The sequence below is a fragment of the Taudactylus pleione genome, unplaced genomic scaffold (genome assembly GCF_031769625.1).
Source record: "Taudactylus pleione unplaced genomic scaffold, aTauple2 ptg000547l, whole genome shotgun sequence".
Lineage (NCBI taxonomy): Eukaryota > Metazoa > Chordata > Amphibia > Anura > Myobatrachidae > Taudactylus > Taudactylus pleione.
In genome coordinates, this window is record NW_028284949.1 from 4,510,341 (window position 1) to 4,537,133 (window position 26,793).

At 45.4% G+C, this 26,793-nt stretch overlaps 1 protein-coding gene across 3 annotated transcripts; it reads left to right on the forward strand.

Moving 5' to 3' along the window:
• Positions 1–345: 345 nt before the first annotated feature.
• Positions 346–23,245, forward strand: LOC148500810 (oocyte zinc finger protein XlCOF7.1-like). 3 transcript variants are annotated; one of them, XM_088451406.1, is made up of 6 exons: positions 346–418; positions 6,597–6,779; positions 7,585–7,708; positions 7,825–7,922; positions 18,361–18,472; positions 22,133–23,245. In XM_088451406.1, the coding sequence occupies exons 2-6, from the start codon at positions 6,606–6,608 to the stop codon at positions 22,528–22,530; spliced, it is 906 nt and encodes a 301-aa protein (XP_088307532.1). In that variant the 5' UTR covers positions 346–418; positions 6,597–6,605; the 3' UTR covers positions 22,531–23,245. The 3 variants fall into 3 exon arrangements, with proteins under 3 accessions (XP_088307532.1, XP_088307533.1, XP_088307534.1); XM_088451407.1 differs by lacking the exon at positions 346–418 and adding an exon at positions 5,233–5,465; XM_088451408.1 differs by lacking the exon at positions 346–418 and having other exon boundaries at positions 6,478–6,779.
• Positions 23,246–26,793: the final 3,548 nt, after the last annotated feature.

Below are 26,793 nucleotides of genomic sequence, written 5' to 3' on the forward strand. Positions count from 1 at the left end.
AACCCCTTTAACCATCCCCACATTTAGCAGTTAGCAGCTGTGTGTACTGCAGACTCAGACTGCACTAGTGGATAAGGGATAGAGACCAGGGAGGGAAACCATGGAGGAGGATTTGCTAGACAGAAGTGTGGAGGGTCCATGCGTGAGAATCCCCACGAGCTGTCCTAATATAAATAAACATACTCTCCCTCCATGTAGCAACACTCACTAATTTGCATAGACATCAGCTGACACTCCCCAGATGATAATGAGACCGATGTGTCTCCGGTTACACTGACTGCACACACGTCGGCGGCCATGATGTTGTAGTTTTTCTGCTTTGGAATGCACACACAGACAGGATGTCACTGATAAAAAAAAAATTCGGGTGGCGGCTAGCGGGAACCAGTGAGTGCGGGGATGTGACTGGTAACCGCAGGTACTGATGATAGTTACTGTACAGATGGAGCAGAATTTTGTGTAATGTCACTGTGATACATTACATGTGCAGCCAACTCCTGTTATAGCAGTGGCAGGGCAGACTCTCTGTTGTCCTGTTACTATGATACAAGTGGAGCAGACTCTGGTGTCCTGTTATTATGATACATGTGGAGCAGACTCTGTTGTCCTGTTATTAAGATACATGTGGAGCAGACTGGTGTCCTCTTATGATACATGTGGAGCAGACTCTGGTGTCCTATTATTATGATACATGTCCTGTTATTAAGATACATGTGGAGCAGACTCTTGTGTACTGTTATGATACATATGGAGCAGACTCTGGTGTCCTGTTATACATGTGGAGCAGACTCTGGTGTCCTGTTATACATGTGGAGCAGACTCTGGTGTCCTGTTATTATGATACATGTGGAGCAGACTGGTGTCCTATTATTAAGATACATGTGGAGCAGACTCTGGTGTTCGGTTATGATACATGTGGAGCAGACTGTGGTGTCCTGTTATGATACATGTGGAGCAGACTCTGGTGTCCTGTTATGATACATGTGGAGTAGACACTCGTGTCCTGTTATGATACATGTGGAGCAGACTCTGGTGTCCTGTTATGATACATGTGGAGTAGACACTGGTGTCCTGTTATTATGATACATGTGGAGTAGACACTGGTGTCCTGTTATGATACATGTGGAGTAGACACTGGTGTCCTGTTATTATGAGACACGTGGAGCAGACTCTGGTGTTCAGGGGACAGGTCACTGTGTTGTGTGCTCAATGTAAGCCTTGTGTAGGAATATCATTGATGAATAGTGGAAGGGAGAGGGGTTTCCAGACATTATCTATAGGCTTACATATGGTGGATATGATGTAATATATTTATAAATTCTTTCCCTGCTGCTCTCCTCCTCTTCCATATACACAATCATATTTTATATCCTTTATAGGATATCTAAACTTCTGTTGTCAGCTTTTCATTACTTTTTTATTTATCAATTATAGTGCCATCATTCTGCAGCGTTTTATTATATGAAAGAAACACAGTAATAATACAAATCTGGATACTAACAGACAAAGGGGCAAGAGAGCCCTGCTCGCAGTTTATATAAACAAGGCGTTGAATACATGATGTAAATGGTGATCCATTCACACATAAGGGGAGATTCAGTTGTTTTGCACGCTAATGGTGGTACGGGCACCCAAACGACACTTTGCATAGCTAAACCCGGTGCTTTTAGACGCATTACATACCAATGGGAACCCGAACAGAGAAACAATTGAACTGCTCTGTCGGACACCTATTCTCATAGACGCCCAGCAGGGGGCACGCAAAACATTGTAATCACCCTCATAATGTTAGTGTGCGAGACAGAAGATTATTTGAGCATATAAGGAGCTTTTAAGTTAAGTTTTAAGTGAACTGTGCAGTGTGGTGGTAATTGGGTAGAAGAGACTAGTGCGGTCAGGGAGATGGCTGGTGATTTCTATAAGCTTGCCTATAGAAAGGAGATTTCGGGGAATGCCTGAATATTAAAAGCAGGGCTGCTCAACATGTGGCCCTCCAGCTGTTGTGGAACTACACATCCCAGCATGCTCTGCCACAGTTTTGCTATTAGTGACTGCTAAAACTGGGGCAGGGGATGCTGGGATGGGTAGTTCCCCAACAGCTGGAGGGCACGCATGTTGAACACCCCTGCTGCAAAGGTATTGGAAAATAGGGAATTCCACAGAGTGGGTGCAACCTGAATAATAACCCTCTAGGCCGCGAATGGGGGCAGGTAGTGAGTGTCATAAGCAATCACATGTTTTATAATTTCCAGAGGAAATTGTCTGCCGGGTAAAATACAATATTATATAATGATAATAATATAATTTTTTATTGCAGTTTCTTCTGAATGCTTGACTTACTGTAGAGCAGTGATTCCCAACCTCGGTCCTCAAGGCACACTAACAGTCCTAGTTTTAGTGATATCCAGGCTTAAGCACAGATGGTTAAATCCAAATAACTAAGGTACTAATTAAGTCACCTATGCTCAACTATGGCTATCCTTAAAACCTGGACTGTTAGTGTGCCTTGAGGACCGTGGTTGTGAACCCCTGCTGTAGAGGCTCCAATCTTTTTCTGTCCATTTTAATTATTCTGCCTCCTTGGAAATATTCTCATGGCATAGTACTTAAAATGACATTTTGCACGTTTAAAGGAAATAAACAAAAGAGCTTAGCAGGAGGCTGTTGATTAGTGCGTTATGCTTGGTAATGTTGAAATGCCATGTATTTCACTTGCATATTGGAAAGTGCAGGATATACCTATAAAAAGTTAGCAGTTAATGTGCACACAATGGTAAAAAAATATATAAATATTTATAGCAGGGGTATTCAACATGAGGCCGTCCAACCGCTGTGCAACTATACATCCCAGCATGCCCTGTCACAGTTTTGCTATTAGGGCATGCTGGGATAGTTAGTTGTAAGGCAGCTGGGTGGCCGTATGTTGAATACCCATGCTTTATGGTATTTGTTATTGTGAAAATAGTCTCAAATGTCCAACACATACAATATATCTCCTGCCTAATCATATAACTTAAGTTTACTTACATATAATGACTCATACTCACATAATGCTACTGTATGGCTTCATTTAAGTATTGCTTGTATACCTAATGTATTTCATATTTCTGACCCACCTACAGAACAAAGTATTCTGTTATTCTATCTAACGGACTTAAGGAGGATGGACAAGGACAAATACCACACCACTGAGAAGATATTAGACCTCACACTGGAGATCATCTACCTGCTGACTGGGGAGGGGAGGGAGTCTGGGAGTGTCACAGTGACATCACTATTATCTCTATTACTAACACAGGAACCTGACTGGGGAGGGGAGGGAGTCTGGGAGTGTCACAGTGACATCACTATTATCTCTATTACTAACACAGGGACCTGACTGGGGAGGGGAGGGAGTCTGGGAGTGTCACAGTGACATCACTATTATCTCTATTACTAACACAGGGACCTGACTGGGGAGGGGAGGGAGTCTGGGAGTGTCACAGTGACATCACTATTATCTCTATTACTAACACAGGGACCTGACTGGGGAGGGGAGGGAGTCTGGGAGTGTCACAGTGACATCACTATTATCTCTATTACTAACACAGGGACCTGACTGGGGAGGGGAGGGAGTCTGGGAGTGTCACAGTGACCTCACTATTATCTCTATTACTAACACAGGGACCTGACTGGGGAGGGGAGGGAGTCTGGGAGTGTCACAGTGACCTCACTATTATCTCTATTACTAACACAGGGACCTGACTGGGGAGGGGAGGGAGTCTGGGAGTGTCACAGTGACCTCACTATTATCTCTATTACTAACACAGGGACCTGACTGGGGAGGGGAGGGAGTCTGGGAGTGTCACAGTGACCTCACTATTATCTCTATTACTAACACAGGGACCTGACTGGGGAGGGGAGGGAGTCTGGGAGTGTCACAGTGACCTCACTATTATCTCTATTACTAACACAGGGACCTGACTGGGGAGGGGAGGGAGTCTGGGAGTGTCACAGTGACCTCACTATTATCTCTATTACTAACACAGGGACCTGACTGGGGAGGGGAGGGAGTCTGGGAGTGTCACAGTGACCTCACTATTATCTCTATTACTAACACAGGGACCTGACTGGGGAGGGGAGGGAGTCTGGGAGTGTCACAGTGACCTCACTATTATCTCTATTACTAACACAGGGACCTGACTGGGGAGGGGAGGGAGTCTGGGAGTGTCACAGTGACCTCACTGTTATCTCTATTACTAACACAGGGACCTGACTGGGGAGGGGAGGGAGTCTGGGAGTGTCACAGTGACCTCACTGTTATCTCTATTACTAACACAGGGACCTGACTGGGGAGGGGAGGGAGTCTGGGAGTGTCACAGTGACATCACTGTTATCTCTATTACTAACACAGGGACCTGACTGGGGAGGGGAGGGAGTCTGGGAGTGTCACAGTGACATCACTATTATCTCTATTACTAACACAGGGACCTGACTGGGGAGGGGAGGGAGTCTGGGAGTGTCACAGTGACATCACTATTATCTCTATTACTAACACAGGGACCTGACTGGGGAGGTGAGGGAGTCTGGGAGTGTCACAGTGACATCACTATTATCTCTATTACTAACACAGGGACCTGACTGGGGAGGTGAGGGAGTCTGGGAGTGTCACAGTGACATCACTATTATCTCTGTTACTAACACAGGGACCTGACTGGGGAGGTGAGGGAGTCTGGGAGTGTCACAGTGACATCACTATTATCTCTGTTACTAACACAGGGACCTGACTGGGGAGGTGAGGGAGTCTGGGAGTGTCACAGTGACATCACTATTATCTCTGGTACTAACACAGGGACCTGACTGGGGAGGTGAGGGAGTCTGGGAGTGTCACAGTGACATCACTATTATCTCTGGTACTAACACAGGGACCTGACTGGGGAGGTGAGGGAGTCTGGGAGTGTCACAGTGACATCACTATTATCTCTATTACTAACACAGGATCCTGACTGGGGAGGTGAGGGAGTCTGGGAGTGTCACAGTGACATCACTATTATCTCTATTACTAACACAGGGACCTGACTGGGGAGGTGAGGGAGTCTGGGAGTGTCACAGTGACATCACTATTATCTCTATTACTAACACAGGGACCTGACTGGGGAGGTGAGGGAGTCTGGGAGTGTCACAGTGACATCACTATTATCTCTATTACTAACACAGGAACCTGACTGGGGAGGTGAGGGAGTCTGGGAGTGTCACAGTGACATCACTATTATCTCTGTTACTAACACAGGGACCTGACTGGGGAGGTGAGGGTGTCTGGGAGTGTCACAGTGACAACACTAATTTTACTAACTACTTAACTGACAATTATGGGGCTAGGTGCAGACATAAACACAGGGTGTATTCTTGGTGGCATTATCCAACAGGATACAGTACAGTATTGTACAGTACTGTAATGCAGACAGGTGTTCATCTGTAGCCCACTGGTAAGGCATATTCTGCTTCTTCCAATAGATTTGCATGTCCCCATTCTTTAAAGGTGTCCAAGTGACGCTGGTTGCACCAGACTGGACAGGATAGTTACTGTGAAGCTGTTCTTTTAGATGATCGGATTGCTGGCTCAGTAATAAAAAATGTTCATAGGATCTGAAAGACTTAAATACATACGGTACAAGGGAAGAAGTTTGTTGATCATTCTTTTCGTTGTCTCAGTTACTTCTGTTTTTAAAGAAGTGTTTGGATATAAAAAATATAAGTGGCTTTATTTTGGAGGAAGTTGGCACTTTGCAGGCTGTGCAGTTCTTTTGCAGTTAGTTATGCATTTCAGCCTCTGTACAGTCTTTCAATTACCTCTCGGGATTTCATCTGGTCTTTATGGCTTTACAACATCCTCCTTTGAACCTGCAGGATCTGGTAGAGATGGTGATCTAATGGCAAAAGTGGGGTTCCAAAAGCCCAAAGCATTACGGAGCTGGGGACTATGTCTTACAGATCTCCATTGAGGTTATGTAATAGATTCCGAGATTATGAAACCGGCTTGATTTACCGCAAGTTTGACGCTAAATTTAAAGCAGCAATCCGTTATAAGGCAAAACCAGCCTTTTAACAGATTGCTGCTTTAAGAGAGGGGAACTTGCCGAAATCACGCTGGTTTCGTAATTTTGAAACCTATTACATAACTCCCATATATCTTATTTTCATGAGAGAATAGGGCAGTTCTTCACACTAATGGCAGTATCCAATTAGTCCCGAACATTGTTTGGACGCTAATGGATACCCAGAGCTATCCAATTAGTCCTGGAGTCCGGCTAATTGGATACTGCCTTAAACCTTCTTTCAGCTGATGCTTGTATCAAAAATCCACTTATATTCGCATATTAGGATCAAAAGTTGGCGCCATCATTAATTTGCTTAAGAAAAGGAATTCCAGATGTTGTTAGGGGTTTATAAATGTGATCGCTCATCATTTAACTAACTTACATTCTGTTCTTGAGCCTGAGCATCATGTTATATTTAGTTTATTTTTATTACTGTATATTGGCAATAAGAAAGTCACTGAGAACTAGGGAAGGGTGTCAACTCTTTTTGTGCTAATTATTTTTCTTTTTAATACACAGGATTATACAATGGTGAAAATGTCTGGTGAGTGTGAGACACCCAGCACCCGCATGTCAGGAGGCCTGAGCAGGACCCAGAGCCCCATCGCGGTGCCTCCATCTCACTCACTGATACATGAGAGACACAATGACCAGAAGATCCTGGAACTCACCAACAAGATCATTCAGCTGCTGACTGGAGAGGTGACTGCTGGGAATGGCACATTATACAGTAACACCAGGGGATGTGTCTGGGTGATGACTGGAGAGGTGACTGCTGCGAATGGGACATTATACAGTAACACCAGGGGATGTGTCTGGGTGATGACTGGAGAGGCGACTGCTGCGAATGGGACATTATACAGTAACACCAGGGGATGTGTCTGGGTGATGACTGGAGAGGTGACTGCTGCGAATGGGACATTATACAGTAACACCAGGGGATGTGTCTGGGTGATGACTGGGGAGGTGACTGCTGGGAATGGGACATTATACAGTAACACCAGGGGATGTGTCTGGGTGATGACTGGAGAGGTGACTGCTGGGAATGGGACATTATACAGTAACACCAGGGGATGTGTCTGGGTGATGACTGGAGAGGTGACTGCTGGGAATGAGACATTATACAGTAACACCAGGGGATGTGTCTGGGTGATGACTGGAGAGGTGACTGCTGGGAATGGGACATTATACAGTAACACCAGGGGATGTGTCTGGGTGATGACTGGGGAGGTGACTGCTGGGAATGGGACATTATACAGTAACACCAGGGGATGTGTCTGGGTGATGACTGGAGAGGTGACTGCTGGGAATGGGACATTATACAGTAACATCAGGGGATGTGTCTGGGTGATGACTGAAGAGGTGACTGCTGGGAATGGGACATTATACAGTAACACCAGGGGATGTGTCTGGGTGATTACTGGAGAGGTGACTGCTGGGAATGGGACATTATACAGTAACACCAGGGGATGTGTCTGGGTGATGACTGTATCATTGTGTGTGTCAGGTTCCTATAAGGTGTGAGGACGTCACTGTCTATTTCTCCATGGAGGAGTGGGAGCATATAGAAGGACACATGGGTCTGTACAAAGACATGATGATGGAGAATCACCGGCCCCTCACATCACTGGGTAAGAGGAGACTGTCATTTATTGTACAGGAGAGAGCAGCTATGGGACCACCTAGATACACATCATCTGATAATCACATATATACAATGTAATTAGTCACTGTGTGTCTCCTACAGATGGGGCCAGTAACAGGATTATCCCAGAGAGATGTCCCCGTCCTCTTTATTCCCAGGATGATACAGAGGAGAATCATAGTGTCCTACAGGAGGATCAGGTAGGTGGAAACACCAATATATCAATGACTTCTCATTGTATTATCTGTAGTGAAGCTGTAAACATATTATAACGTTATATTATTTTATTTAATATAAGTTTATTAAATCTGAATTAAATGTTATCTTCATTGTTTCTGAATTACTATGGGTTAAGTCATGATTGATAATGAGAGTTATGGTAAGAACTTACCTTTGTTAACTCTCTTTCTTCGAAGTCCGTAGGGTCCACAGGGAGACCTTGGGGTTTAGATGGTGGAACAGGAATCCGGGCACCATGCAGTTAAAGTTGTTCAGCTCCCAGGATGCACTGGTTCACTCTCCCTATACCACACCCCCCAGCCAAAGTCACCCCAGTTTGTGACAAGCCAAAGGCCGGAGGAGGATAAAAGTGAGAAAGAAGATTGGTACACACAAGCATCACACTCTCGTAGAGAAGGAAACGGAAAAAACAGTGAACAGAAACTAAACCCATCTGAAGCCAGGTGCGTCAGGGCAGGTGCCCTGTGGACCCTATGGACTTCGAAGAAAGAGAGTTAACAAAGGTAAGTTCTTACCATAACTCTCATTTCCTTCTTCAGGGTCCATAGGCTCCCACAGGCAGACCTAGCAGTCCTTTAAGGGTGGGGACGCTCCTGCGCTGAGAGGAGAATCCGGCACCCAAAGGAAGCATCCTGAGAGGCGTAGGTATCAAAGGCATAGAACCTCAGAAAGGTCTGGGCAAAGCAGCGGAGGCAATAGCCAGAAGAAAGGAGTCTCTGCTGTTAACCACTTGAGTTCCACCTAATCTAGGGGTTCAAATGGAGGAACCTGGAGGGCCTGAAGAACCACTGCCAAGTCCCAATGAGACACTGGGGGGACAAAGGGACGTTGACTCCGGAGAACACCCTGGAGGAAGGTGCGGATATCTGGTAAAGGAGCAATTCTAAGTTGGAACCATACTGACAGAGCAGAGACATGCTCTTTCAGTGAGGCCAGGTAGAGGCCATGGTTCAATCCAGCTTGAAGGAAGGCCAGGACTTTGGAAATCCGAAACACCTGGGGGTCGTAAACTCTCTGGGACGACACCATTGGAAATATGTATGCCACACTCTGTGGTAAATCCTAACAGAAGCTGGCTTACGCGCTCTAAGCATTGTTTGAATGACAGAGCTATAGAATACTTTGGACCTTAGGAGGGATGTCTCAAGAGCCACGCCATTAAAGACAGAAGATCCAGGTCCGGGTAAAGGCAAGGGCCCTGAGACAATAGGTCCGAACTTTGAGGCAACATGAACGGAGTGTCGATGGAGAGACTCTGAAGATCTGAGTACCAATGACGTCTGGGCCAAGCTGGAGCTACCAGCAGGACAGTGCCTCCGTCTTGTTTAAACTTCCGAAGAACTCAAAGAAGCATGGAGACTGGTGGAAACAGGTACTCAAACTGGAAGGCCTTTTTTACTGACAGAGCATCCACCAAGGTTGCCTCGGCATCTCTTGTTCGAGACCCGTACACTGGCAGTTTGTGATTGTGTCGGGAGGCCATGAGGTCCACCTCTGGGAGGCCCCATTTGTCCATTAGGAGTTGAAACGCCTCTTGGTGAAGAGACCATTCCCCGGGATGCACGTCATGACGTCTTGGGAAGTCTGCTTCCCAATTGAGAACTCCCGTATAAACACTGCAGAAATGGCCGGAAGGTGACCCTCTGCCCATGTCAGAATGCATGACACTTCTGTCATTGCTGCCCAACTTCGAATGCCTCCCTGATGGTTGATGTAAGCCACCGTTGTGGCGTTGTCGGACTGAACTTGCACAGGTTTTCCCTGAAGTATGTGTTTGGCCAGCTTGAGGGCCCTGTAAACAGCCCGAAGTTCCAATATGTTGATTGGTAGGGTTGCTTCGACTGCTGTCCAACGGCCCTGAAAAGAGTGCGGACCGGTCACAGCACCCCAGCACCGGAGACTGGGATCCAAAAGGGGCGACCCTTGGTTAGATGAGATGTCAGTAGCCACCAAGACAGAGACAGACGCACCTCCGGAGAGAGCACCATTGTCTGAGCTTTGATCCGATGGGGTAATCCGTTCCACCTGGAGAGGATCAGCTTTTGCAGAGGTCTGGAATGAAACTGAGCATATTCCACCATGTCGAAGGTGGACTCCATGGATCCCAGAACCTGCATCGCTGAGTGGACTGACACCCGGCGACTGTGGAGGCATCTGCGTACTCGTAGTTGTAATGTGGAGATCTTTTCTGAAGTCAAAAATATTCTCTGCTGTTGAGAATCTAGTAGGGCTCCCAGATGAATCATCCTCTGTGAGGGATTCAGGGAGGACTTTTTCCAATTGATTAACTACCCATGTGCTTGTAGAAAAGTAATTGTCAGTTGAGGGTGGTGGCGAAGGGTGGAGGACCCGCTAACAGCAGGAGGTCGTCCAGGTATGGTAGCAGCCGGACACCCTGACTCCGCAGATGGGCCGTCATGATAGCCATAACTTTGGTAAATACCCGTGGAGCTGTGGACAGGCCAAAGGGCAGAGCCCGATACTGGAAGTGTTGCTGTAGTATAGCAAACCGGGGATAACGCTGGTGAGAGGGCGATATAGGAACATGTAGGTATGCGTCCAGAATATCCAGTGATACCATAAAATCCCCTGGCTCCATAGCCAGTATGATGGAGCGTAGGGTTTCCATCCTGAACCTGGGCACCCTGAGGAATTTTTTCAGGGATTTGAGGTTGAGGATAGGCCGATGAGATTCATTCGGCTTCTGAATCAGAAAGAATTTAGAATAATAACCAGTCCCTCGCTGAGATAGCTGGACTGCCACAATTACCCCTACTTGAAGCAAGGACTGTATGGCTTTCTGGATCTGTAAGGCCTTGTTCGTGTCAGAAGGAGGGCCTGTCCAGAAAAACTGGTGGGGAGGTCTTCGAAGCAATGAGAGGGTGTAGCCGTGAGAGACCACTTCTTTTACCCAAGCATTCGTGGTGGTTTGACACCAGCACTGGGCGAACTGAAGAAGTCAGCCTTCCACTCTGGGATCCCCCAGAGGGAGGCCCACCCCATCAGGCTGCGGGTTAATCCTCTGGTTTAGGAGCAGGGCGTCTTGTATTCCAGGCCTGCTTCTTGGGTTTGGCGGCCTTCTTGGAAACTGACTGTCTAGGAAAGGACTGTCCTCTGGGCTTTCCTTGGGGTCTAAAGGACCTAAAGGATGAGGTTTGAGGCTTTGAAGAAGCAGATGCTGAAGGCAGAAATGCTGCCAACGTATCAACAATCTTGTCCAGGTCTGAGCTAAAGAAGATCTCCCCATTGTAGGGTAAGCTTTCCAGGCCTTTCTTAGAATCCGCATCTGCCCTCCAAGAGCGCAGCCACAGAGTACGACGAGCAGACGCGGCCGAGACCCTGGAGGCCAGTAGACTGGCATCCAGAGCAGCCTCTCTGTTATATGCAGCCGCATCTCGAATGTGACCCCCCAATGACACCTGATCACCTGATCCCCAGGAGCTTCTGAGGGGAAGGAGTCCTCAAGTGCATCGGCCCAGCTCTCTATAGCTTTAGCTACCCATGAAATAGCCATGGACAGGTGGGCAACAGCCCCTGAAAGAGAGAATATATATTTCAGTCAAGTTTCCACTTCCTATCTGTAGGATCTTTTAAGGAAGAAATGGAAGGCATAGGAAACGTAGCACTTTTAATTAAACGTGTAACATGGGAATCCATTACAATGAGCCTCAGGAAATGGGTAACATGAGGTCAAACGCCTTTGAGGTTGATACCCCTTACTAGGCAATTTCCAGGCAGCATCCATGTGTTCTACTAGCTGATCTGACAGAGGGAATTCTGCGGAAGTCACCTTTATTCTTTTAAACAGAGAGTGCTTAGACTGAGGGGCTGGCTCGTCATCCTCTATTGCCAAGAGAGATCTGACAGCTCGCACCAAAGCAGGAATATTAATTTTTGACCGAGTCTCCACCTCCTGCAGAGGGGAGTCAGGGTTAGAGACATCAGCAACCTCACCCTCGTCAGAGGACATCTCAGACACCACAGTTGTGTGGACTGTGATGACAACACAGGACGCTTAGCTGGCTTATGGGGTTTCTCACCCTGCAAAATGGTCTGAAGGGCAGTAGAAGAAGCCGCCAGGCTCTGCACTGAAGTAGAGAAAACATCTACCCATGGTGGAGGCACAGGAGGAGTGTGCATAATCTGTTGTGATAATCCCTGTGAGGGTTTGCTGAGGTAACCCCATATGGTGAAAAATAGCCCGAACCGCTAAGCGGCCCGCAATGTAGGCCAGAACCTGAGAAAAGGCAGCCCAAGGGGGCTCCTATACCGGTGTTGCGGGGTTGGAGGTGCTTGGTGGATTATAACGCCTCACACATAATCCATCCCGAACCAAATCCTCCTCACTTAAACCTACAGCAAATAATCTGCAAGATAGCAGAATGGTTGCAGAAGTAAACTCGTTACCCTTGTCAGACATATCTGTAGAGTAATATAACCCACAATATGGCACTGGGTATAATGCAACCACGAGTATATAGGATACCGGTAGGAGAGCAATACACTGGTCCTGTCTGATGCTTGGGTAAACTGCAGGAGCCCACAGACTAAATATGGCACAGTGCACCACTCAACCGTATGCGACAAACCTCACAAATATCTCTATAGATGTGAGTTATAGGAACCACCCTAACTACACCTGTATTAGGGCAGAATTAGAGTAAAAGGTATAGATATATGCTGACAGTAGAAGAAAAAGACACAGACAGGCAGCGCTAGCATAAGTCACAAACATTGCAGAAATAAAACTGCAAATTGGCACTACAATCAACTACACAGACTCAGTGTCTGGTAGGCTATTATGCTACATACGCTAACTCCAGGGAAAGGTGTGTAGGGGGACCGGACCTTGCGTTGTCCTGAGAGTTGCGACTGTGCCACTGAAAGAAAATGGCCGCCGGAGACCTCAGAGGGGGCGTGGTCAGAGGAGGAGAACAGCTCAGAGAAGTGAGACCTCAGGAAAGGCGCCCTGAGCTGAGGGGAGGAGCCGCTTTAATGGGGAAGCTGTTTGCTCTTGCTGATTATTTAACCCACGGGACGCTGGTTTCCGCTCCATTTGTGGTCTAGTGAATCGTGGAGCCTGCGTCCACACTCAGCACCTCCGGTCTGTCCCCTGAGACCAGAGGTATCACTGCCAAAGTGCGGGTCACCGCAAATGATGACCCGCTCTTACCGGTCCCCTTAACGTCCGGCTGCAGTCTGGGTACTTCCACGGGGCCGACTAGCAGGTACCCCAGGATGCCCGCCGAGGTCCCCAGCCTGAACTGGCGTCGCGGCACCAGAGGGGTGACGGAGCGGCAGCGCAGACGTCCTATGGACAGTCTGCTGCTGCGCGCTCTAAGTAGGTAAAATGTAAATGAATAAAAACATAAAAAGCGTTGGGGGTGCCTAAGCAGCCTAAGCGTTGGGGGTGCCTAAGCAACCAGTGCATCCTGGGAGCTGAAAAGCTTAAACTGCATGGTGTCCGGATTTCTGATCCACCACCTACACCCAAAGGTCTCCCTGTGGACCCTATGGACCCTGAAGTAAGAAATAACGTTACAATATAGGAAGTTGATTGAATATTAGCTGAACACTATACATAATATACCTACAACAAATGGTAGAAAAACTATCCAAATCCCGGCGCTATTTAGTTAATTGTACTAAAAAAGGCATTTAGCAAACCAGCAGCATGTGCGAGAAAAAAAATGTCATGCTCCAAAAATACACAGAATACAAAAACTTGATACACAGCGCTTAGCTTTAGCCTAATAAAAATATGACAGAGAATACGTTAATCTAAAATAACTTTATATAATTAAATATGAAAATTGACACATTCTAATAACACAATGTACAAATTTGATATATTCAGTACTTCTTACATGCAAAAAGGATACATGATCAATTCATGAATGCTAGCAATGTAGAAAAAATACAACGTTTAATAGAAACTTGACAAATAATATTAAAATAAACCAGACAGCTATGAAAATAAAAATGAAACAATTATGGTTGATTTAAAAGTTTGTAGCAGTCCGTTATATATAAATAATTGAAAAAGTATTTTTGTGTCTGTGCTGGCGTCCCAGCACAGATACTAGGGGATAGACTTGCAAATTAAATTGCCAATGCTGGCTCTCATCCCGGGTGGTCCCCGTAAGTATATGGACTCAAGGCCGGTTAAAATTGGCTAAGGGCACACGTTGCTCAACTCTCCTGGTAAGTACCAACAGGTTCTGTGAGCAAGCTGCAGACCGGTCAGGGTGGATCACGCCTGCGGCCAGCGGCACACTCCTCGTTTCTCCTGGAGGTGCTGCTAGGTCCGGATTGTGCCCACACCGCGCCTGTTTTGTATAGAAGTTTAGGAGCCGGGAAGTATCATAAGATTGCCGCTAAGGGAGCGAGCTGTTTCAAGCTCCGTGGCGTGATCGATTCGCTCTCGTGTATCCAGATCTCCGAGCAACACCACAGGGAGGAGCGATGATTAATGCTGTCTGTGAACTCCACCGCTGCACCACTGTCGGCATCTCTGGACACATGTCGGCCACTGAAGATTCTTTTGCTGGATGCTTTTAGGAGAGGCCTCTCCCAAGATCTACGCTGCAAAGCAGCAATACGGTGCCAGTTTATTGGTTACACAGAGACCGTGTTAGTCACGATTTAGTGGTTTCAGCAATATATCCCTAGACGTGACTTATATCAATGTTCACTCCCACTACAAATTGATTTAATGTCGTGGAATAAGCCCACCATTCGGTGGCTGTGCACGCTGATTTTATTTTTTATGATTTAAGTCAAATGCAACAGACTTTTTGATTCATTTCCATACAATCCTAGATAAAGAGACAAAAAGATAAAAAGAAAAAAACTCACATATCTATACTAACATTTATTCATTGGGAAATATCCCCCTTTTTTTTATGCATGCCGATTTTTTTTGTCTGTTTTTCTGTGGCCACAGTGGTTCCTCTCTATTTTTTTATTTATTTATTTTTTATTTTTTTTGTCATCTATAGATTTGATTTAAGGTCTATTTAATATGTGAATTTTATTATATGTATTTTTGTGATTTCATGCCTATATCTGCATACATTAAATTTAGACACTACTAGTGTCATTCAGCGCTCCCAGTTGTTTTTGTTTTTCCTGATATCTGTGGTTTAGCGCATCATAGAGTCCAGTCGGCTGTTTGCTGCTACAAAGTAAGAGAAAGCCCCACATGTCAGCGCGTTTCGCCTCTTTACCTAGAGACTTACCTGTAGTGTTTACACATAAATTAAATATGTCCCCCAATTTCTCTCTCGCTCCTATGCAGCAGGATAACAACATGTTAGGGGGAGGAGCTTCTCTGTGTAAGCAGGCAGAGACTGAGTGACACAAATTCAGTTTTGACGGGAAAGGGGAGGGGAACCACTGCACTAACTATTATGATGAAACCCCAATTGACTATTTCACACACATTTTAATTGTCTGGGGGTGCTGCCTGGGACACAAACCAATAGAACCAAATCAATATCTCAAAAGAAATGAGAAAACAGAATGTCCTTTATAGGCGCACAAATACAAATAACGCATAAAATATAACCTTTATTGGTATATATTAAAACCTTATTATGTGAAATATAGTTAAAATAATATAGATAGAAGAAATAGTGAAAAAAGATAGAATGTGAAATAAAATATCAAGACACTTGACTCACTGGGTGCTGCTATTCATATTATTACTATGATATTAGATAATCTATGTCTCTTTTATATAGTAGTAAATCATAGACCTTATAAGCCTTCACAGTAAATAATCGTTACTCAATATGTCTTATATTATTGTATATTCTGAAACATACCATAATATGTATTATAGTTGAATATATGTAACTTATATAGACTTAGTGATTATACCAGCTCAATTGCACTACTATATATTCAATCAATACAATACATGGATTCCTTGTTTCAATATAAGATACATAATGGTAACCATATTTCTATGTGTTGCGGTTGAACAGTTGTGAATATTAATTATAGTTACTGCGTATTATATTCAACCCCTTCCTAGCTATGCTAATACACACTGTGTTGGAATTTAATTAATATATACGCTCTATCAAACTGTCAATTCAATTAAGTTCACCCTCATATATCATTGTGATATCGTGCGTATCATAATATGCACGTGTATTAACATAAGATAAAGGTCCTTTGGGTAGAACCTAAATAAGCTAATTAGAGATCTGAAATGATCGTATTAGGGTATTATATAGAATTTCTGAGGGTATAAGATAACCGGTCAGAGTAAATGTTGATCATACTATATTGCTTAATGGTTAATTGATGTTCTCCGTTAGAAACTAAACTCCTGTATTACTGATATATCAGGTCTCTCAACTACTCATTACAGGTGTAGCGGTAAGATACTAATCTTTATGATTATAAGATAACAAGTAGTCACGTATCTCCTCTGAGCCTTTGACAGGTTTAGCAATTATGTAGCAACATTCAGTTATATTGTAACCTGCACCTGATCTCCAGCTAATTACACAACACGAGATACAATGGAGATGGCTGGTAATTAACATAAAGCGTAGTATAATCACATGTGATCCTATTTTTAAAGGAGTAATATTAGAGAATGCCTGGAATTAATCATCAGACAACGTGCAATCTCAGATTGTTCACAACATATATATTAAATATACTCAAATCCGATATGATAGTGTTAGGTTCAATTAAAATTATTTGACAGTTTATGATTGTATATAGTTCACATACACTTAATGGATTTCACCAAGTATATGGTGGTGTTCACATATACAGAGCAACGAATCTCCAGCTGGTCATTCAATGTTTAATACATGGAGTTGCCCATTAGTGATCATAGAACAGTGTGTAATATTGACAGAGCATTAAACACATAGCACGAGGAAGTGCCAACAGTAACTATATATCAATGTCCGTTTATAAGTAAACCACAACACATTCGGTGGATATGAAATTCAGGCTACGGTCATTTGAACTACTAATAGTTCATATTAATTGCAGCGCAGCATCAGCGGTCAGCGCCTAAAAACGCCAACGTACGTTTCACAAAAGGCTTTGTCAAGGCAAAAAGTAGGAGGGTAATTAAATATCGGCTGAATATTATACATAATATACCTGTAGTGTTTATACATAAATAAATATGTCCCACGTTCTCTCTCGCTCCTATGCAGCAGGATAACATGTTAGGGGGGAGGAGCTTCTCTGTGTAAGCAGGCAGAGACTGAGTGACAGCCTGGCAGACTTGCTGTACAGAAGCACTATGCAGATTGGGTAATTCATACACAGGACAGTGATGTCACAGCAACTCAGTGTGAGCTTTGTACCTTTATCAGCTTCCATCAGGACACTGACAATGTGGGAGGAGCTGCAGGTGTAATGGAGGGTCTAGGTGATATTTTATTATTATTAATTATTATTTTTTTTTATACTTGTTATACCTTTACTCATCGTTTTATGGATACATAGATCATTCCATCAACCCAAACTAGAAAGGAGCGCAGCCACGGAAGCGAGAAGCCAAGGGGGGGAGGGGGAGGCCCAGGGGAACGAAATAGAATCCCTCATGAGTCCAACCTAATTGGAGACTCCCCTGATGTCATCCGAAGATAATACCATTGACTACATTTCAGTGATTCGTAAATCCTACGCCTCTGCACTAAGGTCAGAGTTCCAATATAACTCTCCCAAGTTAAGAAAAACTTTGCTACACAAGCTTCTTTCTCTATAATAGTTTCAATCCAGTCCATGTTAAATACATGGAAGAGCTTTTCTTTAAAAAGTCGCAATGTTGGTGGAGAAGTGTCCATCCATGTCTGGAGTACAGCCTTACGGGCCAACGCACTAATGATAAGTCTTCCACAACCCTTCGCCACCCGCTGACCCTCCGGAAGTATACCGAATATAGCCCACACATCAATAAATGGTATATAATCTACCAGGTGTTCAAGGGCAAATTTCCTCACTTGCAGCCAAAAGGTTCCCAGGAGAGGACAAGACCAGAAATAGTGGTACAAGTCAGCTATGGAGGATTGACAGCGAGGGCAGGAGGCAGAAGAAGACATACCCGCCAAATACTGGCGATGTGGGGACAAATATGCTTTGTGAAAGATATTCAGAAACATTTCCTGATATTGAATAGCTGGGAGTAAATTACGTGATAGGAGAAGAGTTTTGGTAAGGAGATCACATGATCATGAGGGAATCACCTGCACCCACCCACTCATCCCAGTACGTACCACCTCATACTGCATTGGTTGTCGTAAAAAAGCATAGTGAATTGATAACGCCTTTTTGGTGGCCGGTTCTGAGAATACAGGGAATTATTTAATTTCATTAAATAAGAAATTATTAAAGTATTGTTTTGTGGTTATTTAGAGTGAAGATCTTACTGATTTCAAAGTAAAAGATATAAAAGAGGAAGAGGAGACGTATGTGATGTGTGATCAGCAGTGTAAGGAGCAGGAAATCCCTACAGCTATCAGCACTGGTGAGTAATAATCACTAAGTACAGAACAGTCACATATTCTCCTTGTTCTGTCACTACAGCAATCTCTTATCCTACACCCTCCTCTGTCACTACAGCAATCTCTTATCCTACACCCTCCTCTGTCACTACAGCAATCTCTTATCCTACACCCTCCTCTGTCACTACAGCAATCTCTTATCCTACACCCTCCTCTGTCACTACAGCAATCTCTTATCCTACACCCTCCTCTGTCACTACAGCAATCTCTTATCCTACACCCTCCTCTGTCACTACAGCCATCTCTTATCCTACACCCTCCTCTGTCACTACAGCAATCTCTTATCCTACACCCTCCTCTGTCACTACAGCACTCTCTTATCCTACACCCTCCTCTGTCACTACAGCACTCTCTTATCCTACACCCTCCTCTGTCACTACAGCCATCTCTTATCCTACACCCTCCTCTGTCACTACAGCAATCTCTTATCCTACACCCTCCTCTGTCACTACAGCCATCTCTTATCCTACACCCTCCTCTGTCACTACAGCACTCTCTTATCCTACACCCTCCTCTGTCACTACAGCAATCTCTTATCCTACACCCTCCTCTGTCACTACAGCAATCTCTTATCCTACACCCTCCTCTGTCACTACAGCACTCTCTTATCCTACACCCTCCTCTGTCACTACAGCACTCTCTTATCCTACACCCTCCTCTGTCACTACAGCCATCTCTTATCCTACACCCTCCTCTGTCACTACAGCCATCTCTTATCCTACACCCTCCTCTGTCACTACAGCCATCTCTTATCCTACACCCTCCTCTGTCACTACAGCAATCTCTTATCCTACACCTTCCTCTGTCACTACAGCAATCTCTTATCCTACACCCTCCTCTGTCACTACAGCAATCTCTTATCCTACACCCTCCTCTGTCACTACAGCAATCTCTTATCCTACACCCTCCTCTGTCACTACAGCCATCTCTTATCCTACACCCTCTTCTGTCACTAAAGCCATCTCTTATCCTACACCTTCCTCTGTCACTACTGCAATCTCTTATCCTACACCCTCCTCTGTCACTACAGCAATCTCTTATCCTACACACTCCTCTGTCACTACAGCAATCTCTTATACTACACCCTCCTCTGTCACTACAGCAATCTCTTATCCTACACCCTCCTCTGTCACTACAGCAATCTCTTATCCTACACCCTCCTCTGTCACTACAGCAATCTCTTATCCTACACCCTCCTCTGTCACTACAGCAATCTCTTATCCTACACCCTCCTCTGTCACTACAGCCATCTCTTATCCTACACCCTCCTCTGTCACTACAGCACTCTCTTATCCTACACCCTCCTCTGTCACTACAGCAATCTCTTATCCTACACCCTCCTCTGTCACTACAGCAATCTCTTATCGTACACCCTCCTCTGTCACTACAGCAATCTCTTATCCTACACCCTCCTCTGTCACTACAGCCATCTCTTATCCTACACCCTCCTCTGTCACTACAGCACTCTCTTATCCTACACCCTCCTCTGTCACTACAGCCATCTCTTATCCTACACCCTCCTCTGTCACTACAGCCATCTCTTATCCTACACCCTCCTCTGTCACTACAGCAATCTCTTATCCTACACCCTCCTCTGTCACTGCAGCAATCTCTTATCCTATATCCTCCTCTGTCACTACAGCACTCTCTTATCCTACACCCTCCTCTGTCACTACAGCAATCTCTTATCCTACACCCTCCTCTGTCTCCTACAGCAATCTCTTATCCTACACCCTCCTCTGTCACTACTACAGAAATCTCTTATCCTACACCCTCCTCTGTCACTACTACAGAAATCTCTTATCCTACACCTTCCTCTGTCACTACAGCCATCTCTTACCCTACACCCTCCTCTGTCACTACAGCACTCTCTTATCCTACACCCTCCTCTGTCACTACAGCAATCTCTTATCCTACACCCTCCTCTGTCACTACAGCAATCTCTTATCCTATACCTTCCTCTGTCACTACAGCAATCTCTTATCCTACACACTCCTCTGTCACTACAGCAATCTCTTATCCTACACCCTCCTCTGTCACTACAGCAATCTCTTATCCTACACCCTCTTCTGTCACTACAGCAATCTATAATCCTATACCCTCCTCTGTCACTACAGCAATCTCTTATCCTACACCCTCCTCTGTCACTACAGCAATGTCTAGTATCTGCCCGGTGGGAGAGTCAGGAGCCATCAGCCCCTATTATACTCCTGCTCTCCCCCTCACATCATGTCACTGTGTGTTACCAGCCCAGAGATCTGACCAGTCTCCTCCTCACACTCTCTGGTGTATCTCATACATCAGGAGCCATCAGCCCCTATTATACTCCTGCTCTCCTCCTCACATCATGTCACTGTGTGTTACCAGACCAGAGATCTGACCAGTCTCCCCACACTCTCTGGTGTATCTCATACATCAGGAGCCATCAGCCCCTATTATACTCCTGCTCTCCTCCTCACATCATGTCACTGTGTGTTACCAGATCAGAGATCTGACCAGTCTCCTCCCCACACTCTCTGGTGTATCTCATACATCAGGAGCCATCAGCCCCTATTATACTCCTGCTCTCCTCACATCATGTCACTGTGTGTTACCAGCCCAGAGATCTGACCAGTCTCCTCCTCACACTCTCTGGTGTATATCATACATCAGGAGCCATCAGCCCCTATTATACTCCTGCTCTCCTCCTCACATCATGTCACTGTGTGTTACCAGCCCAGAGATCTGACCAGTCTCCTCCTCACACTCTTTGGTGTATCTCATACATCAGGAGCCATCAGCCCCTATTATACTCCTGCTCTCCCCATCACATCATGTCACTGTGTGTTACCAGCCCAGAGATCTGACCAGTCTCCTCCCCACACTCTCTGGTGTATATCATACATAAGGAGCCATGAGTCAGCCAGCTGCTTGCACTGATCCAAAATTACAGGTGCCAATCAGAAGTGAACGCAAATATGCTATTTTTAATATTAGTTGGAGCTCAGAAAGTACAAGACGTTATTATATGATGTGTCAAAAATATAGGTTTTATGTATAGGACTAAAATAGTGAGAGGATTTGTTACCACATAGAATACAGTGCAATGCAGCAGGTATATTCTAATTACAGACTAACAAGATGCCCTTGAACTCCATGTATATATAAACACAGTTAAATTAAGTGGACAGGACCAGCCAGCTGCTTGTGTCCCATCAGAAAAGATCATACGTTCACTATTTATATTTAAATTCAATGAAGTATGGCATATTAAATATTTATATATATATATATTTTTTATTATTATTTTTTTTTTAGTCACGTTTTCTTTTTATAGCATCATATTATTAAATAATTTTAATACACATTTTTTTGTATAAAATGTGTAATAACTAGAAACTGCGCAACACTTAAATCTTTAGTTTGATTATGTGTTAACATAACATGTACTTTCCTTAAGTCAATCAGCAATGTTACCGGATAGTACACAGTTTAGAATTCTTCACTGATTGTATTGAAATTGTGGGTTTTTCAGTCTACTTATTGTTATGCAAAAAATACATGTTCTGCAGAATTATATATTTATTATATACCCAGCAGGCGGACACGTCAGCATGTACAAACATCTCTTTTTATATCTCCAGATTTTATAATAGAAGATAACTACATCACAGAGGATTCTACAGAAGAAATCCCCATTACCCCAAATATACATCCGGAACCTCACAGTGCAAGAACACCATCCGGCCCCTCTAATCATGAGGAATGTTCCCCTGATATATCGGATACGGTTACACACAGCCCAGTTGAAGCACTATTTAAACTGTACCGATGTTGTGAGTGCGGGAAGGGTTTTACAAAGAAATTATGTCTTGTTAATCATCGGAAAACTCACAGAGGCGCAAAGCCATTTTCCTGTGCCGAATGTGGAAAATGTTACACTCGGGAGTCCTTTCTAATCCCACATCACCAACTTCACACAGGGGAGAAGCCATTCCCATGTTCTGAGTGTGGGACTTGTCTGTCTAGTTTGAATTTATGAGAAATACATCTGCTAGAGCACACGGGCGAGAAGCCGTTTCCATGCTTGGAGTGCGGCAAACAGTTTAAACAGAAATCCTACCTTGCTCAACATCAGAGAACTCACACGGGTGAGAAGCCGTTTCCATGCTTGGAGTGCGGCAAACAGTTTAAACAGAAATCCTACCTTGCTCAACATCAGAGAATTCACACGGGTGAGAAGCCATTTCCATGCTCTGAATGCGGCAAGTGCTTTGCACAGAAAGCAGGCCTTCTCTACCATCAGAGAACTCCCACCTGTGAGAAGCCCTATCTGTGTTCTGAGTGCGGGAGACGGTTTATACAGAGAGCCGCTTTTGTTAGACATCAGAGATATCACACTGAAAGTAAATAAATTTCCAGAGCTGAAAAGAAAGATATGAAATGGAATTGCCCTAAATTTATTGCTGAAAATGAGCAAACAAATTGAATTATGTTATAATCATTATACTGTACAGGTCTTCCTGCTTTATGGAGTGTAATTTAAATCTCCAGAGTTACAGAACATATTGAGAGATTGCAGTTAATTACCATACAGCTATAATATACGTAAACCAAAATGAGACAGCAACAGATTCTAGTCTTCAGTCTAGTACCCTGCACTGGTCACGACTCATACAGTTCCTCTTTCCTGCCTTGGGTGTCGCTCACTGCTCTGGTGCTTCTAGCTCACTCTGGTCTGTATCAGCAGTTTCTACTTCAGGGTCCATAGGGGGTCCACAGGGTTGACCTTGGGGTATAGGTTGGGAACCAAAAACGGGCACCACGCAGTTAAAGCTTTTAGCTCCCAGGATGCACTTGGGTCCACTCTCCCTATAACCCCGCCCCCCAGCCAGAGGCACCTCAGTTTAAGTTGGTGCCCGGCCGGAGTCGGGTCACCGTTTAGTGCAGTGGGGAGCTGATTAGCAGCCCCTAAGCTTTATTTTTTTCAAAGGACAAAGTTTTTATTTTTGCTTTGGATTCTTCAGAGCGGCAGCGTCGGACTGTCCATAGGACGTCTCAGCTGCCGCTCCGTCACCCCTGCTGGCGCTGAGACGCCAGTACAGATCTGGGGATCTCAGCGGGACCCCAGAGTCTGTACTAGCCGGACTCTGCGGGCGCCCAGGACTGCTGCCGGATTCACGGGGAGCAGGTAAGGCGCGGGTCACCGCTTGCGGTGATCCGCGCATTTGGAAATGCAGTCCTGTGCCTCAGGTCTCTGGGGACAGAACGGAGGCGCCGGCAGTGGCGGCGGGCCCCCCCATACCCCGTGTGTCCACTAGACCACCAGGGACTTAGTGATCGGTGCAGGGAGCCGGCGGCCCGGGGGTTAATAGCCGGCCAGGGGAGGCAGCCTTCCCTGTTGCAGCGGCTCCTCAGCTCAGCGCGCCTTTCAGTATCCATAGTCTGGCGTCGCTGAGCTGCTTCCTCCGCAGGCCACGCTTCTTCTGAGGTCTCCAGGCGGCCATTTCTTTGTGGTGCAGCAGAAATCTTCGGAGATGGCAGTTGGTCCAGTCCCCCTGCGTACCTCACCATCAGGTCAGTGTACACAGCGCTGTAGCCTTCCCAGACACTGAATCTGGGTAAGTTGAATGCAGTGACATAGTGCAGTAGGACATGTTTATGTGCGTGTATATATATATATATATATATATATATATTTCTGCATTGTATGTGACTTATGCTAGTGCTGACTGTCTTTTCTTTAGTCTCACCTGTCAGTGTATATCTATCCCTTTTCTTTACAATCTGCCCTAATACAGCTGTACTTAAGGTGGTTCTGAGACCTCACATGTATATACTCGTTAATATTTGTGAGGTTTGTCACATACTGTTGCGTGCTGCACGTTGCCATATTTTAGATGGAACTGTGTGTTGCATACACTGAAAATGGGTCCCTGCAGTTAATTTTAGCATTATTCAGGACCAGTATAGCGCTGCTTGATATTTCCGCCAAGCTTGGTCAGATATGTCTGACCAGGAGATAGAGCGTTATACTGCACCCATTTTTACTATCCTGCAAGCCATGTGCTGCAGGTGTTAGTGCGGAGGATTTAACTCATAAAGGGTTCTATATGTGGCGTCATCTGGTGCCGGCCCCTTTCACGACCCCCTTGGGCGGTTTGTTTTCTCGGGATCCTCTCAATTGCGGATCGCCGGGCGGGCCCCATTGTTGTACCTCACTTGGGGTTACTTCACCATACTGCCCTTTTCATCTCAGGGTATCTCGCAGTTTCTTGCACTCTTCCCCTGTGACACAGGCTACCGCTCCCTGCAGGGTTTTTTCGCAGTATATGAATTCCCCCTGGTGCCACAATAGTCTGTCATTCCCCTTGCAGGGATTACCACAGCCACCCTGGGTGGATGTCGTTACTTCCCAGTTGGCTCTGCCGTGAACTGGATACTGTTTTGGGCTTTTTCCCTCTTACACGGGGGGAAGTCTATTTCAGGTATTATTATCCCTGCTTTAGGGCTGGTAGCAGGTCCATTCTGGTAGAGTGAATGTTGACCTGCACCTGTATCATACACCCTCAGTCTTTCGTGCCTTCGGGTTCCCTGTTGCTGACTAGCGGGTGGTTCGCATGGCGGGACTCTGGCTGTTGCCAGATAGCAGGTATTACAACAGTGTTTGGCCTCCTGTCCCAAATTCCCTGAGGGTCATCACGAGCCCCTCTTGGGGTGGATGGGCATGTTATTCGTCTTATTACAGACATTACTACGCCTCCCATTCCTGCGTGGTCGGATTCTTCGGATCCGTAGGTGGTAACTCTGCCTGAAATCAGTATACTCGCTTTCAGCGGTTGTTACCCATCCTACCATGGCTATAGCATGGTTGGTTAATACTATTGCATACTGAGCTGATGCATTTGTAATGTTTTTTCCCCTCCATCACGTCTGGGGTTCAACTGTATTTGGTCGCTCACGTAATATATGCAGTTGTCATAGGTGGAAATGCCTATATTGGATACCAGTCTCCTAATTTTCAGAGTTCCGGCTGCGACTGTATCCTCCGTCATACCCTATGGCTGTGCTCTGGGAATGCAGAGGTGCAGATACCATCTATGGGGTAGATCTTGTTTGGTCCTGACCTTGACAAGATTGTAGTAACATGGGCAGTATTACTAACGACAAGTTTACCGCCTTCAGCTATGCCCACTACAAGGCCTCAGACTAAGTCTGTTAAGTCTTTTTGTCCTCTGGGTCAGCATAAAAGTCTGTTGCTTCATAAACTGTCGGCCTCTACAAGGACCGACATATCCGGTACCGAGCAGGCCTGGACTGCCAGCCGATCCTGCTTCTGAACCTACGGATATATCTTCAGCCTGGCGAGACAGACCTCCCACTGGGAGATAGCGCTTTTCTCAGTTCGCCCGGTACTAGTGTCAAGTTGCCGCGGCTATGTGGGTAGGAGGGTACGCCCTCTCTTTGCTCAGGCTGCTTCTTTCCTTGTGTTGGTACGCGGGCCCTTATTCAGACCCGAACAGGGCCTTACAAATCCAGAAAGCTATACAGTTGTTGCGGTAAGCGGAGCTAATTGGGCCATCCCCACTTTTTCAGCGAGGGACTGGTTATTCTCTGTCTCAATTCCCTGAACCAGTTCCTAAAGCTACCTGGGCTCAGGAGACAATCCCTATGCTCCATCATACTATGTTTGGAGCCGGGGGACTTTATGGTGTCACTGGATATACAGGACGCGTGCCTACGGGTACTTACAGAGACCTTTCCTCAACATGGACTGAGGTTTGCTGTATCACAGCAACACTTATAATTTTTCGGGCTCTGCCTGTTGGGACTGTCTTCAGCTCCACAGGGGTTTACCAGCGTTCTGGATTTTCTGACAGTTCTCCTGTTCAGTATATCCCAATGCTCCTGTACCTGGACGGCCTCCTGCTCTTAGCAGGATCACTGGGGTACTATACAGCCAGGTCAGGATGACCGTGGCTTCTTCAGGGTGCAGGCGTTTAATCAACGGGGAAAAAGTCCTCCCTGCATCCCTCTCTGGGTGTTCTTCATCTAGGAGCCCTGCTGGATTCTCAGAATCTGAGGATTCTGCTGGCGTAAGATGGAATCTCCACTCTTCCATTAGGAGTACATGGATGTCTACGCAGTCGACATATGTCTTTACACTCTGGGATGCATGGTCAAATATTCAGTGTCTGCCTTTGGATGGGTGGAATGGGCTTAGTTCTATTCCAGGCCTTTCCATAATTGGCTTATCTCCAGATGGAACAAGTTTTTTCTGTCAGATCACTGTTCAAACGATGAT